This window comes from Dermacentor silvarum, chromosome 4, assembly GCF_013339745.2.
Source record: "Dermacentor silvarum isolate Dsil-2018 chromosome 4, BIME_Dsil_1.4, whole genome shotgun sequence".
In the NCBI taxonomy this organism is placed as follows: Eukaryota; Metazoa; Arthropoda; class Arachnida; order Ixodida; family Ixodidae; genus Dermacentor; species Dermacentor silvarum.
Window position 1 is genome coordinate 103,822,052 of NC_051157.2, and position 16,876 is coordinate 103,838,927.

The following is a 16,876-nucleotide window of genomic DNA, read 5'->3' on the forward strand; positions in this document are numbered from 1 at the left end:
TAAGGCCGTGCGGATTTTGAACTTTTGCACAAGAATTGCCTCTATCAGTGTACCGTCCACAGAAATAAACTCGAAAGAAAGATTCCCAGACTCTAGTACTGGCCTGCCCAAATATTAACCTTGCCGAAATGACATCTTTGCCTGGAGCACACGGTAACTAAAGATGGACGTCTCGTGAACTCTTTGTACGTTAACAGAACTGAAAAACTAAGTATTGCCTACCAAGTGCCTTTGGTTTCCATAGAATGACTACCCTTCTTGCAAACCGCGAGTGCTTACGCTGTTGCCAAAAGGTAACACTATGGCGCGCTCAAATAGCTACTGCAATTTCTTCGCAAAAATGTTGCGATAGCACTCTCGAGCCGAAAGCCCGAGTCGAGTGCATCAAACCGAACTTTCGCCAACGATGGGTCACCGTCGCGGCGGTCGTTTTTTTTAGTTTTTTTTTTTTATAGGTTGATTGCCATCTGGAGCGCCCTCACACAAAAAAGGCGTTTTCAATGCTAGCCTATAACGATGACGCAAGTGCATACTCGCATGCGGAGTTGCGACTATTCAGCAGAAAACGAGAACCATTGAAAAAAGTAACCGAGATGAAAAGTACTCATATCTATGAGTACTTTTCCCCTCCTGGCGGTAGGGGAAGAATACCTTAAAAAAGCTCGTACGAGTCAAGAGTATTTGAACGAAAGAAAGGGCGCCAGCCTATTTAGAAGTGAGCAATCACTCCCTCCCTTTCCCTTTACCTATTTCTTCTAAAAATAGTCGGAAATGCTTAATTTTCGCTTAATCCATTACCAAAATTCTTAAGACTGCGATGCCCCTGCTAGCATGTCCGCACTGGAGTTATGCTTTAACTTGGCTCTCCGTGTCTGGGTGAAGGGTAGCAAATGAGATTGTGATTGTGTCTGTGCTTCTTATTTTCTTTATCTCTATTTTGCTGTCATTTTACCTCCCCCTCCCCTCTCTCCCCAGCGTAGGGTAGCAAACCGGATCTTCCCATCTGGTTAACGCCCCGGCCTTTCCCCTTTCTTTTGCCTCTCTCTCTGTGCTCTTGGTAATCTCCTATTTCTCATTTTTTCCCGGTGCTTGTCCTGTGGCCTAAATGTGTATTTAGGTAAACGCGTGGGGGCCCTCCTAATTCCTTTGCTTTTTATCTCTCTCTCCCTTAGACGTTAGACGTCTCTCTCTCTCTCCCCTTTATGCGCAAGGAGAAAATGTTTCTGCTTAAAAAAAGAAATGAATAGCATCATAACGCTGCGAAGGGCTTTAGTAAAGGCAATTATTATTGGTAAAAAAATGCGAGTTTCACTCGGCTATCGACGTTACATCTCCTTTGCTCTCAAAAGCAAGGACCCTGAATGTTTGTGCAGTTGTTTCCTATATCCGCGAACGGCGAAGAAAAATTTGCAACCAGATTGCCATTTTCCTCCTCTTTTCAATGGTGATAACGTATGAACCAGCCTGTTAATTGCACCTATTGCATTTTAACGCAGAAAAACACTGGGAATGCGTTCGCCAAGTCCGTGCAATCATGGACCTGCCGTATGTGCAGCGATACTGCCGCTGTTTTCGGTCCTGCATGTGAGTATGTGAGGCTGTACTCTGTAGCGGTTCATTTCAGAAATCCGGGGCTGTATGGCATGCAACATCCGGCTTTAGCATCCGGCGTTTCCAAGTGCTTTTAGGCAGCAGCTTGATGGCAGCGGAAAAGGGCAGTACGAAAACAAATATAAGATAGGCGAATAAAGCGTCCGATGTTATATTTGGTGAAAGGTGTAAGCATGAAACCTCTCTTGTTTCGCTAAGGTGCCATGTTGGTCCTTCTTACCCTCGTTTGAGCCTTTCTCACTGTGACGGAATATTTAACGTTGTCATCGCTTCAGTACGCCGGCCGGCCAGCCTGCCTGCCTGCCTGTCTGGCCAGCTGGTTGGCTATAGTTGGTTGTTTCACTGACTGACTAAATTATTGATGGCTTATGACTGACTGACAGATAAATCAAATTGAATGCTTGAATGAATAATCGATCAATTGATTGACTGACATATTTGGACAATGTTACTGCCAATGTCAAATGTTGACAATTTTTTCCGCCGGATTTTCGGCAACGATACAACGATGCCTGTTCCAAGTGTGAGATAACGCGAATAAAAACAAAGCAAGAGTAGTAGCACCAATTTGACACTTGCATGCCTGCTACAATAACTTGGCTAAAATGAGTTTACTAACAGCAAATCATTTAGTGCGCTACTGGCAAGCAAGCATACTGAGCTCCAGTTGACATCTACGAAATGCGAAGCATGCTTGGTTTGGTAGAGAATGGTTGTTATGAATCCGGTAAGTGTGCTGCAGCGCACGGTTACTGCTCAGGCGATGAATGTTTCCTATCGGTCGGCATATATCTATTGTAACGGTGCATTTGGACAGGACCGCGAGCGCAAGACAGAGACGAAGAGGAAGTGGTAGACTGTCTATTGGAGCTGTGACCGGTGTACCAGCCTGCGCGTTCACCAGTAACCTTTCACATGTAAATAGTTGTACATGTGACGCGAACAGGAGGTTGCCGACGGAGACAAACATGGTCGCCCGAACACTGCTTTAATCTTCGTCTTCTTCTTCTATCATGCACGGTCCTTCTTCCACCATTACATATTCCCCCTCCCCACAAGAAAGCGCGCGCAAAAACAAGACAATAGGGAGCAATGGCAGACTGCAAGCTAACAAAAGGTACAACGGTGCCGTATCTCGTGAGCACTTATCGTCGTACACGTTCAGCTCTTGACGCAACTCAGTAAAATTCAAGGGCCTTGAGGTAGCTGTAGTGGTAGTTGCTCTTGAAGCTAGTGCAGAGGACAGGATGCACGTTGCGGGTTTTTTTTAGATATTTCGCTCACGCAAGATGCACCGTTGGCGCGTGAGACGTCTCCTTTATGATGGTTGGACATCCGCGTTTCCTGAAATGGCTGCTCGTTGTTCGAGGTTACTGAAGCGAGGAAATGGCACCCGTCCCTTTTGCCGTGGCATGCGGTGTCGTCGAAGTTGTCCTCGCAATAGGCGCAGTCCGTACATGTGGCGTTGTAGAGGTCCTTGGTAACGTTTTTTTTTTCTAGAAAAACAATGTACTTGGGTTCGTCTCGTGTTTAGTTGGCTAGCGAGTTCACGTCTTTTTTTTTTTCCGTCGCATTCGTGTTTTTGGCGACGCTCTTCGTCGTCGCCTGGCCAAAGTCCCCGTCGTGGGCTGAAGTTGTTGATGGAGTTCGTTTTGATCTTTCTGATTAAATTAAAATTAAATTATGGGGTTTTACGTGCCAAAACCAGTTCTGATTATGAGGCACGCCGTAGTGGGGGACTCCGGAAATTTGGACCACCTGGGGTTCTTTAACGTGCACCTAAATCTAAGTACACGGGTGTTTTCGCATTTCGCCCCCATCGAAATGCGGCCGCCGTGGCCGGGATTCGATCCCGCGACCTCGTGCTCAGCAGCCCAACACCATAGCCACTGAGCAACCACGGCGGGTGATCTTTCTGATGTTTCTGCGCGAGCTGCTGAGGTAGCATTTCCATCAGAATATGTGCTTGATTTTTTTCGCAAATTGACGTGTTGATCTGTGTGTAGCTGGTACGCTGCTCGCTTTTGGGAGACATGCCTGGTGGAAAAAGCATTTTGCCAGGCTTTACAGAAGACTCTTCTGAGGCTGCTGCAACGACACGACGAATGGGCACGACTGTCGTTTGCCAGGGTGCGACGCTTCTGATGTGGCAGTGGTTCCTTGTGGTGTTTTCCGCGGAAGAAAGTTTGTGTGTTGTGACGTTGTTTGGTCTCCAAATGCACATGGCTAATCCGTAGCCGCTGAAAGTGCATTGTCTTCCTTTGGAAAAGAGCGCATGCTGTTGGTGGTTTCCTCCTGTTGTCTTGACGGGAAGGGAGTCTGCTTCATGTCACCGCTGGAAGGAATAGCTGCTCTCTTTCCTTGACTGGTGCGAGTGGTATCGTAATCTGAGTTGGTGCAGCTTGGAATCATGAATGCTCGATCACAAGGCAATGCCGCAGCGGACGCGGCTTCATGACACGCTTCCAGTGGTAGGTATGTCTCTCGAAAGTTTGAGGTGCCATGCGCGAACGAAGCAGTCCTTGCGCGAATGAAGCTGCGGAATAAGCTTCACAGAAGAATTGCGTGACTTGAAACCAGGTGGCGGGTCGCACGTGTATGACGCAGTGAACGCATTCGATGCATTAGCGATGGCAGGAGTACGATAGCATGATGACACAAATATTCGCGGTTCCTGCATGAAAGTGAAGCCTAGTGGAAGGTTTTGTCTTGAAGCGAAGTGACTTGGATGTCGCTCAGCGTACGGAGGCTTTACTTTGTCCATTATGCGTGGTGAAATCATAGTGGGCGTGTGATTATGTTTCGTCTTTTCGGCAGAATCACTACATGAGAAAGTTGTCGACGATCTAGTCATACGTGGCTTTGGTTGGCACTGATGATGATTGCTGCGTGAATATCTTTGGTGACTGCGGCGACCCAGTTGCAATGTCTCCAGCTGTTGGATAATGAGGGGGTTTGCAGTGTACGCCCTAAATCGATTCATCATTTCTTTTTGGATTTTTCCCCACGATTCGTTGTTTTCAAAGATGTGCGCGAGGTAGAAGCGAAATGCCTCACCGATGACGTAACCATTGCAGTCGGTGACCATATGCCGCTCCGACCATGATGGATCGGATGCGTGGAGCTCGAAGAGGCGAACCCAGTCTTGCACGGGCCCATCGTCCACTTGTTCGGTGTACTTGGGTACGTCCAAGGCTTGCGGTGATGCAGTCATGATGCTGATTACTGTCGGTGGAGGAGCTGTGCGCTCGGGGTTCACAGCGTGGCATGGAAGACTTCTATGTTGATGTGCGGCTGATGAGGTGGCTGCCACGTCTTCATCCTGTCAACTTGCGTGACGCGAACATGAGGTTGCGGACGGAGACAAACATGGTCGTCCGAACACTGCCTTTAATATTCGTCTTCCTCTCCTTTCATGCACGGCTTATCTGTCCATCGTTACATATATACGTTTGTGCATTGGGATTCGTCTTCGTAACATTTGGTGAATGTTGCGGGATAACGAGTCAGAACGGAGCTTCGCAGTGGCTGCCACTTCGGTTCGTCACCGATGTCACGGGAGACGATGCCTGATTCAGCAATGCCTGCGTTGACTGTGACCACTGTCGTACACACGCATCCGTGTGATCCAGGAACCTTTTTTTGCACTGATGGCACCGACGTCGAGGACTGGTTGTAGAGGTATGAGCAGGCGAGGAGCCGCAGCAAACGGTATCCCACAGTGATGCTGTCGAACATAATGTTGTACTTGGCGGGAACAGCGCGAGTGTGGTTTCAAAACAACGAAGGAGAACTCCGGGACTGGGAGACCTGCAAGCAGAAACTGCGCGATCTCTTCGGAAAACCTTTGGGTCGGAAGGTCGTCACCAAGAAAGAGTTAGCATAACGAGTTCAAACGTCCACCGAATGTTGCGGCGCCTATATAAAAGGTGTGCTGGCACTCTGCCGCAAGGCCGATGCTAAAATGCCAGAATCTGACAAAGTCGGGCATGTCTTAAAAGGTATCGCCGATGACGACTTCATTCTACTGATTTGTAAGAAATGTACTTCGGTTAATGACATTATCACAGACTGCAAGCGTTTAGAGCAGGTGAAAAGCCGTCGTATCTACTTGTCATTTGCACGGCTTCTCAATACGGCAGCAACATCGGCTTAATTGTGAAGACCGACAGGAATCTCCATCACAGCAGCAGCCTTCAGGGCAGCTGATGAAGATTTTGCACCGTGAGCTGGAAGCCATGTGTCCCGCGCACCTGTCCATGATCCGTGAGCTTCTATGCTCCCTCCTTTTCAGGCTATTGTGCGCAAAGAACTCGCCAATGGCGGCTTTCAGTCAGTTTGCACCAGGGCAAGTTCCCGGCCAACCGAACGTCCTTCGCTCATGCATGCCCAAAATCAGTGGTTTCCTCGAGGTTCTCGCAACGTGGTGGAGTGGCGAAAACCGGATTACCGACCTATATGCTTCAGTTGTCGCCGCGTTGGCCACGTCACCCGATACTGTCGCAACCGCTGGTCCTCGATTACGTTCTCAAACAGCCCGCACACAGACGGCAGTTTTCGGCATTTCCAGCAGCAAGCCGTGCGGAACCTGCATGTTACCGACGGTACGACCACACGGTGCCGCCGTTCACCGTCGCCGAGCAGTCACCAGTCCTGTTCTCTACAAAGTCGTCGCTGTCATCCTGTTCGCCCCCGTCTCGTTACCTGTTGCCGTCTTTCCGACCTGGGCACGTGTCCTCCGGAAAACTAAACGGTGCAGTTCCCGGAGGTAACGCCGATGGAGCAACGCCCATTATCCTTGGCATGTGTACTGCCCGAATAACTCTTGCTGGTTCCAACACTTCCGTTTTATCTGTTGTTTTTGAACGGTGATCCGATGACTTGATTTTCGGCCTCGACTTTTTATCGGACCATTCAGCACTGACAGACTGCGCTGCTGGCCTCCTCCAGCTCGAACTGCCTAATCACTGCTGCCATAAAAAATCAGCTGAGCTCCGTTTATGTTATGCAGACTTCGTATGGCGGCCGCCTCAAGCCGCCATGTATATACCGTTGACGTGCTTCCCGTTCGTTCCTGACTGCGACTATGTGTTGAGTCCTAATGTCAATGTGCTCCTGCTACGCACTGTTACCGTTCCTCATACCATTGTGACTATCGCCGACAACCACACATTGCTTAATGTTTTAAACTTTGGTTTATGTACACAAGTCATACCAAAAGGCATGTCACTCGACAACACTTCTCCCGTCGACGATACTTCCATCTCTGCATAGTATGTTCCGTGCTCGTTTGCCGCCTCTAGGTGTCCGATGAGTTCCGAAACGTGCGAGCTCAGCATATTTTCAATGATACGATGATCGCTCATGACCTGCTTCACGAACAGGCTGCGTATCTAAGTCGCGTCTTGTCGTCTTATCGCGACGTCTTCAACTTTGAGGATCACCCGCAGGGACAGACTTCCATTGTGACCCATAAGAATACCATCGGTGATGCTAGTGCTATTCGCCGACGTCTTTATCGTGTGTCTTACGCAGAACTATACGTTATAGAAGCTGAATTAGCCAGGATGATAACAAAACGTGTAATTGAGCCTTCTTCGAGTCCTTTGGCATCGCCTGTTGTCTTGGTGGCGAAGAAGAATTGAGGTTGGTGATTTAAATTTTTAACACCGCACCGGCATCATAATTGTCCTCTGCTTCAGCCCTTTCGACTTCCTGAGCAGATGCTTATAATGGCAGTCACCATAAGTATCTCAATCGAGCCGTCATAATTGCGATCTAATGACCGCTTCATGGGAGGAATTGGCTAAGTTTGTAATGAAAGACATACTACCCAGCAAACCAAGCAACGGCGACGAGTGATCGTCGCGGCGTGAGCTGATCAGTAACCCGTGCTCGTTTGTAGTCTAGACAATGTAGTTTTCAAAGAGTATTTAGATTTTTATTTAGATTTTTCATTCCTTTTGCAATTTGTGATTGGATCGTACGACGCTGCAACCTGCATATTGGCATGCTGCTCCGCAACGACATGCTGGCACGCTGCTGCGGAGCAGCTGTTGTAGTTTTCTTCAAGAAGGCAACCTAAAATGGCTTGCTTAAATTCACCTCGCTTAAAGCGTCACACAGCGGGAACTGACATTTTTTATCTACCCCCCCCCCTTCCTTCTTCGTTTAGCCTTGAATCATTGACCTTACCAATCATGACTACTCATGACTAATCATTACTGGTTCAGGTTTCAGGTTCGACGGTGTGTTCAGATCAAGCGATAACAACAACACTTATTCTCAATCAGATTTTGCTTTCCATGCAGTGACGTCGACCACTACAAAGAACTCTCTTTCGCCGCCATGCCTGAGGTAACCATGTCACAAACCTTGCTGAAAAAACTGTCTTTTCTTGGCATGCTTACTTATCTTTGGTCGCATATGTGCTACGGTATATTCATGACACAATTATCGAGCAATGTAGCCAAAGCTGGTACCTGTATTCACAAAAAGATCTTGAACTAAAGCTCTTCGTAAAAACAGATAACGGGCAGTCTTCATTTTGGATATACTAGGCAGATACGAATTCACAAAAGTAAGTTTGTCGTTCGCAGGTGGTGCTTGCTACTGGCTGATGGACTTCGCTAATAAGTCCAGCAATAGGATTGCGTTGAATTTGCTCTTACGAATAAGTCTAACTATAAGAGCTTTCCGTGAAATACTGGCCCTGGTTCCTAGCCCTCAGCGCTGGCCCCAATTTATAATCAGGCCTGCTGTATTTTGCAAGGCATTTTATATTTATCAAGTATTCATTACTGAAGTGGTTTTACTTCATTTTGTTTCTTTTGCAGGAATTTCATAGCAACCAAACAACTGTACGAAAACGGTGAGGAGCTTCGTCTCAGCGGGACGCTCATGTGCACACGCTTTCTTCTGTTTCTTGTTTGAGCAGAAGAAAGGGATCTAGGGCCGCATTCATAAAAAAAATTCTTACGCTAGAACGTATGCTACATGTCTAGCGATTCTCACATTTCATAAATCACAGCGAAAGTGGCCAGTCAACCGTAAAAAGCTCTCACGAGTGAAAAATTTGTGGATTCAGCCCTGAGCGCGTATTCAGTAGAAAAGTTATGCCAGAGCTGTCCGTAACGGCGCGTGCCAGCCGTCCATGATGTTGGATATATTATCAACGAATGTGCACAATGTATGGAAACAACACGAGCAAAAAAAAATGTTTTGTGAATTCGGCACCAATTTCATCTGCAAGAATGGAATTGCCGTTAATCACTCGCTAAACATGGTAAACTTTTTAGAAAGTTTTCATGGTTTTGGAGGGAAAGTCAATGATCAGGTTCAAGTCGTATGTAATAAAAAGAATAGCGCTCGCCATTAAAAAAAGAAAAAAAGGAAACTATTCCAGCACAGGGCTGAATGAAAGAATACAGGTTTGGCGTGTTTACAACTGGCGGCTACGCCGTTGAAAAAATACGATAGTGAGACAGAGAGACAGAGCAGGAAACACAATTGACGGCACCTGTCTGTGCCATGTTCATCGATCAAAGCGCTCGTAGATCCGTCACCAACACAAGTAAAAATGCTGGGTGGCCTGGAGAACAAAACACCAATTTTATGTAGAACGAAACAAAAACTGAAAGAATAGCAGCTGCAAAGACATTCTGAACACAATGGCAAAAACATGAAAGCCCTACATTAGAGGGCCTTTCATAGCGATCATTGTACTGTCTGCAAAACGCCGACTGAACGAAAGACCTATAAATTGAAAGCATTGAGAACAACATATTTGGGAAATATGAAAAACACGTGCCGTTGTTTTGATCATTGCAGCTTGGTCTTGGTACATTAAAAGAAAGAAAAAAAAGCTGCGATTGATGCGACGGCTTATAAGACCTTCGCGCTTGCAATATTTGCGCCTAGACACTGTTGACGTAATTGTAACACGGGTTCTTTCCTGATTACAGTTTTCAGAACATGTGACTGTCTCACCAGTGATGGTTGTCCCGTTATTCTTGGTGATGTAGAGCTGGTTAGTTGCTGCTAGATGCATCGTTAGTAAATTTTGGTTTCCTCAAAGAAGAAAAGAAAGAATGAAAGAAAGAGAATTTTTCTGCATGACCTCAGCACCCCGCTACACTATACATTGTGGTTTCCCTCTGTTTCAATATGTTTTGCTTTAACATTAGGTTTGCATTTCTGTCTCAAGTTGTTAAGAATCTTCCGGTAATAAACAATCTTAAACGTACTCGCAAATATGTTTGGGGTGGGACTGTTACTTTCACGTTACTCTAACGAATTATATCTAACGAACACTTCTGAAAAAATATATGAGAAAAGAATCATGTATGCGACGGAAATTATCATTGCGAAAAATAACGTTTGCGAGTAAGCTCATTGAATAATAATTTAATTTCGAGCCAACCATAGGTCGTGGCATCAAATGCCAAGAAAACAGCGTTTTCAAAACACAATCATGTGCGCCCCATATCTTAAGACGATAGAATGGCCAAGGTCTTTTGCACTGCCCACATTGGTTAGGTTACGAAATCGAGGCCTAACGAAAGCCATGGCACGGCGCTATCTTATTCTTTTGATTACGCTGACATAGTTACTGCATGAATGTTCCTGGCGAAGTTTGTTAGACGTACCGGAATGTATTTGCCTCTTCTGTCCTGTTTTTTCTTTTATTTTTGTGACATGCCACTTCTAGCTCCTGAATCAGCACACGACGCTTAACCCGGGAAAATCCGGTCTCTAACGTCATGTGTGGTTGTTTAACGAAACCCCTGTCGCCATGCCACCATCTTTCACTTACAAAAAACTTCACTTGGACACAAAGTTATTTACAAGAACACCGCAAGAAATTTGCGTGGCTGCAACCACTTAGACCCGTTTCAGTTTTCTATAACAGACCCACAAAAGTACCCCCCTGTAGTAATTGGTGTAAAACTAATTTTGGCTGTTCTGTCCTCGCGGACAAGATCATGTAAGTAAAATTTAACATCTTTTCAGTCAAGTTATTGAGGCGCTAAACCTATTCACTTCAGCTGCGCTTCGCGTTTTCCTATACCTGCTCCCTTCTTTTGCCATGATTTCTTCTGTAGCATGTACAGCCTCCCGAATTTTTAACTATATCGCACGAGAACACATATGGTCGTACGTCGTCCTGAAGGGAACATCGCATTATACGACTCTTGTACAGGAGAGTGATTAGTGCACTTAAGAGTATTTCTGCCGGTCTCGCTGATTATCGCCGCTTAAAGGCGCTACAATGTCGCGTGATGGACGCTCGCGCGATATAGATAAAAATGCGGGAGGCTGTACATACATGTCGCGTGCAGTGCTTTGTTCAGAACCACTCTTCTTTCCCCACAAAAACGATGACCCATCTGCGTCCTGCCACTCTGTGCTTGCTTGCTTGCAGTTTTCTAGCCCAGGTGGTGGTCTACTACAAGACGCTTACGTTTGAGAGCGTAGCCTCGGTTCCGAAGTATGACGTAAGTATTCTCCCCGGCTCTCACAGCCATGTGCGGTTACAAAAGAAGTGCCATGGCCGCCACTTTATCGAACTCATGGCTGATAATACGGAGGTTAATTGTTCGGTAGCATGGTCAAAAAGCAGCAGGAAGTCCAGCAGAAAGATAATACGCATGCAAGCACCGACTAACAGTAATTTTGTTTCCATCGACGAGAGTATATATAGGGTGTCCCAGCAAAGTTATGCCAAGCTCTTCAAGAAAAAACGATGGTTGAAAAAACACAGCGAAAGATACGATTTTGAGACCTACGGTGGGGTGTCGTCATAGGCGTGACGACTGAACAGCATAGGTCTTAAAATCGTATCTTGCACGGTGTTCTCGCAATCTGTTTTGCCTTGAACAGCTTGACTAACGTTAGCATAGGGCACGTGGTATAGAGGAGTGACAACCGGATTGCGCTTGCATGGAAATAACATCCCAGCAAAATTAAAATAAAGACAAATTCTGACCAAAATTGACGGTGACTAGAGATTGTGTATGTGGACTGGAACTTAATATTACTTTTTCATGCAGTGAAACAGTCCGGTTAACTTTTGCAGGGATTAGAGAAATATTTATTTTCATTCTATGTATACCAAATTTGTTATTTCACATTAAGTATTGTTGCTGATGTGGGTACTGTAGGGGACATTGAAATGTCGACCAGTCTGATTGTAAAGTTGATCGGCTTTAGCCAGGTGAACTGTATAAAAGAACCAACGAGTCATCCTATAAATTAAGGGAAAGGTTGGTGTAGAAAATAGACGGGTGTGGGGGAGGAAGTGGAGAGAGAAAGGGTAAGTGCAAGGGCCAAGTAGATAGAATAATGCGTTTTCGCTATCTCATGGTACACAGACATAGTGGGATCTTTTGTAGCGTCCATGCCTATGCATAACGTAAGTTGTTTCAGTTAGTTTTAAAGGCTTTTTGCCATATTCGCAGTAGTTACTAAGTTTTTGCGGCGACCTCTAATCTGAGTGGCTGGCGTCCGAACAGTCAGCTGGTAAGTAAACTGTCGCCCCTGCGTTAGATAATATTGTTATTGGTGAATACGCTCCATGGCGAATAGGGTCTAGGTTTTGTTGCTTCATGCGGCACTATTAAATAGAATAGTTTTATTGAGGCATTGCAATTTGGTATAATAATCTAGCGAACCAACTTTTTATTATCTTTTAACGTTTTGCTCTGCGGGCGGCGCACATTATCCCATTTCATCGCATAACATGGGATATACAGCACAACATCAGGCGCTTTCACTAATGCTGTGCATAGCAACCTGCTTCTTTCAAGTCATTGCTAGCGTTGTGGCTATAAGCCTACAGTCTACTAATAGGCTGCATTCGCAGCCTATAAGCTAGGCATTGGAAAGACGTGGACCATCCTATCATATAACAATGTTTGGTTCAGGGACAATATATTTTATAATTCGCTTTTGCAGTACTTGCATGAAACGGGCCTCCGTGCTTATATATACGAGTAATTTCATTCCAAAATTATGCCGCGTGGCAACCAAGGCGAATAAGAAAAGAGTATTATTTTTTTGCCCTTCGTTATTAGTTGCCATCACGCCACGCCTACGTTATCACCGGTATTGTCCACGCGATGCGATGGGCGATAACAAAGAAAAAGAATCGGTGGAAAAAAATCTCTACATAATACAGCCCCAACAGCAGTGATGCAGTTCCTGCCTATTATGTCATCCGTGTCCACGCGTTAATTTCAACGCCGCTCCAGGGGTGAGCTTGCTTGCCTTATTACTCTCTCTTTCCACCTGCAGTTGAACCGAGTGCTGAACAGCTTCTGCGGCATCAACGGCATGTGCCTGGGCATCTCTTTCTTCATGTTCTTCAGCATGCTAGACGCGATCCTCCAGGCATTGGTGTCGTGCTGCAGATCGCGCTGTGATCGTCGCCCAAGCCATCAGACGAGCGCTGGCGTCAAGCTTCACGCCCTACCAGAGATAATGGGCTTTTGTTTGTGAATTGCAATCAGGGCTGTAAGGCGACCGCATCTGAGCTAGCAATTAAACGCCTCGAAGTGCAGTCATGACTCTGTAGACAAAATAAGCTTTAGTTTTCAAAAAAACATGAATACCTGCACACAGACGAAAAATGACGGAATAATATTTATCTTTCGTTTCACAAACCTACTTCCACCTTGTTCACTTCCACAGGACTGGGCCAAGCCCTCAAACCTTCTGGGCACATATTCGCAAAAATGTTATTACGCTAAAAGTGTTCAGGAACGCCGCTTTTACTGGAACCTTCCGTGGTTTTGAAATAAAGTTGAAAATGAGAACTAAAAAGCCGGTGACCAAAATTCACAGCACAGATGGGATGTTATTCAAAACGTTTTATATGTGATGCGATGAACGAAAAAAAAAAGCCAGGATGCAGAAAATGAATGCAATATTCTCTTCCCCTGTCACAAGACAACAGAGTTCTGCATATATTGCATATATACTGCATATATATTGAATATATGGCAGTATATACGGCACCACTAAGAGAGGATGAAAAAAAATAGTTTAGTGAAGGCGCAGTTGTTCCTGAGCTAACCGCTTCGGGTTAGCTCGATATATCGAATCTGAAAGGGATCACATAAAAGTCTCGATATATAGGTGATTAGATATATAAAATAAAAAAACTATACAAGAATTTTCAGGGGGAGTCTAGTGCTGTTTGTTATACACAATACTTCGTTATATGTGGGTTCAATATATCCGGGTTCTACTTAATTTTGCTGCGGCACCAAAGGGACGTAGATACACAAGAAGGAAGCGAGCACAGCAAGAGTCACACGGGACAGGCGCTGTAGGCACTTCCGGCCAATGCGGTAAGCCAGTACTGACATCACACATTTTCTACTTGTCATTGTCTTGTACGAAGACCCGATCATTCCAACTTTAAAAAATTAAAATGTACTTCATGTACCAGAGCGCGTTCACTCTTTAGCATAACTCGTGCATCTACGAAGCCAGTTTCCGATTCAGTACACAAGAGACGCATACGTCGTGACGTCACGGCACACTATAGCTCGCTCCGTGGTTGCGAACGCAGCGGCTCTGCATGCACGGGAGCACAGCCAAAAAGAAACGCACTTCTCTGCGTGTTTTGGCTTTACGCCTCACACGATGCGCGGCATTCAAGACGGCGCCTGTGGCACCACGCGTTCCGTGGCTGCCGTTGGTATGTGCCACATACATCAACCACAGAGGAGCTTCATGGCCACGTGAAGGCACATCTACGCCCGAACAACGACACGGAGAGCGCATTCGCCCCGGGAGGTTTGCACGCAGGCCGACCATTCCTCCTGTGCAAGCGGTCGCAACCATATTACTCTGGTACACGACCTCCCACGGCTGAGCGCTTCGAGGAGCAGTTCTTCGATAGTCGTTTACCTGTGCGCTATAGCTGCGGCGACTTGGGCCACATTGCCAGGTACTGCTACCGTCGCAAACCACCGACGTTCGACCGATTGACGATGTCTGGGCGGTACCGTGCTCCACTTGTTGAAACGTACTCGCCCTCGCACACATAACCAGGACGCATTCCTCACCAGCAGCCGGAGACGCTGTGGAACCATTCTCTGGCATCCGATGGCAGCTTGACACCCCCACCCGCTCCTCGCGTAACCTAGTCACCGTCTCCGCGGCGTCGCTACCCATCGCCACATCCGGAAAACTAGTGGGGAGTTGTTGCATCCTGTTGGGGTGTGCAATGTGGGCGTTAGTTTGGGTGGTCCAATATATAAAGCATAGTTCCTTGTTCTACCTCATTCTATGCATGGCGTAATCCTGGGCCTTGATTTTCTGAAACTGTGTGGTGCCACTGTCGACTCCCAAACGGGAGGAATTAGTGTAGGTACAAGTTTTTACAGCGAAGCTGTTAAGGGCTCAGTCTCCGATGGTCGTGTCTGAGAGTAGAAAAAAACCTCTCATTGGTCGTATGCAGTATGTGCGAGTAAAAGCGCGCGAGGGACGCCAATGTTGGGGTCGCGAGCTTTCACGGGGAGCGAACGCACGGCGGAGAGCAAACGCGACTTCTTTCATCGCGCGAAAGGCCGTGGGGGGACGGGAGGGAGGGAGGGGACGCGGCGTTTAAGTGCGGCACCAAATGCGTATCTTGCGACTGGGGCGCAAGGGGACTGGCGACTCAATCACCCACGCGAAAAGAGGAAAGTGGGAAGGCAGCGTGGGAGGAAGGGAGTGCGGCTTTTGCTCTTCGAGCAATTAACTGCGTACTTGTACTTTGCGCGGCGACGGGCGGTCGCGCGCACCGTATCTTGAAAGAGATCTGCAACACAGCTCCTACCTTTCTATGCGCAGTGCCTTCGCCGCTCAGTTTCTGTTGAAACGATAGACCGGAACCATCATTCGCTGCTGTTGGCGCGCTTGCTCACGCCAGCATTTCGACAGCGGTTGTGTGCGGTCATCGAGTGGGATCTATTAAATGCGAAGCATTTCTTGGCGAACATTTGCTACTTTGACAGTATCTATCTATCTACCTATCTATCTATCTATCCATCTGTCTAGCCGCCTACGACTTTGTGCTCTCATGGTCGTTTTATTAACTTGGTATATACTAAAATTGGCATACTATGACAAGAGTATATGACGAACATAAATGATATGTCATGACATGAATGTAATGACATGCGTTTCATGTAGGTCATGAAACCACCGCCTACGTCTTGGTGCTCTCATGGTCGTTTCGTTAACTTGGTAGGTACCGAAATTGGTATAGTATGAGAGGAGTCTATGACGAACATAAGTGATAGATCATGACATAAATGTCATTACATGCGTGTCATGTAGGTCATAACAATGACCCAGCGAAAAAGATTAACACTCGAAAACCACTGAAATGGGCTCGGAAGTGGGTACTAAATGAAGGAAACACTAAAGGATGCTGATAGAAGTCATAGTCATGAGCATGACTCAGCAAGAATGACAAATGCACAGCGAAAAAAGATTCAGAATAAAAAACCACGGGAATGGGTTCGGACGTGGGCCCTAAGTGAAGGAAACGCTAAGTGATCGTAGAACTCATAGTCATGAGCATGACTCAGTATAAATGACAATGACTCAGTGAAAAAGGATTAACACTCAAAAGCCACTGAAATGGATGCTGACGTAGGTACTAAGTGAGGGAAACACTAAAAAACAGTCATGAGCATGACTCAGCGAATATGACAATGAATCGGCGAAAAAAAATATAGCACTCAAAAACCACTAGAATGGGATTGGACGTGGGTACTAAGGGAAGAATACCCTAAAATATGGTGGTAGAAGTAATAGTCACGAGAATGACTAAGGTTTTCGCCCTAAGGTCTCTTAGGTGTAGCTAAAAGGACTCGTGAGGGCTCATAACATGAATGCCATGACATGCGTGTCATGTAGGTCTTAAAAAGTTGTCGCAGTTTCACCTGAAAGGCGAAGCATCAATTGCGATAGCAAACTTGTAGAGAGCTATACGGAGTAATGATATTAGCTTTATCAGCTGTATAAACTTGGACATGCAGCAGCATCGGCAACACGCAGAACTGTTGTCAACGCCATCGGCGTTTTGCCCGCGTGCGCTCAAAATGCGTGCTGCGTTGGTGACTGTTGCCGGAGCCTCTGATATAAATAGGCACTTGGTGCCGCAGCTAAACGTCGCCTCCCTTCCCTCCCCCTCCCCCACGGCCTCTCGCGGGTCGGAAGAAGGCGCGTTTGCTCTACATATATGGTGATTCTAAAGGAGAAA

At 46.4% G+C, this 16,876-nt stretch overlaps 1 protein-coding gene across 1 annotated transcript in view; it reads left to right on the forward strand.

Moving 5' to 3' along the window:
- LOC119448801 (acid-sensing ion channel 4-A) overlaps window positions 1-13,132 on the forward strand; it is a 68,895-nt gene extending 55,763 nt beyond the window's left edge. The window contains exons 7-11 of the mRNA XM_037712015.2: window positions 1,497-1,584; window positions 7,923-7,968; window positions 8,448-8,482; window positions 11,036-11,108; window positions 12,907-13,132. Coding sequence (XP_037567943.1) covers window positions 1,497-1,584; window positions 7,923-7,968; window positions 8,448-8,482; window positions 11,036-11,108; window positions 12,907-13,110 — 446 coding nt within the window. The 3' untranslated portion in view covers window positions 13,111-13,132. The remainder of the gene's footprint in view (window positions 1-1,496; window positions 1,585-7,922; window positions 7,969-8,447; window positions 8,483-11,035; window positions 11,109-12,906) is intronic.
- Window positions 13,133-16,876: the final 3,744 nt, after the last annotated feature.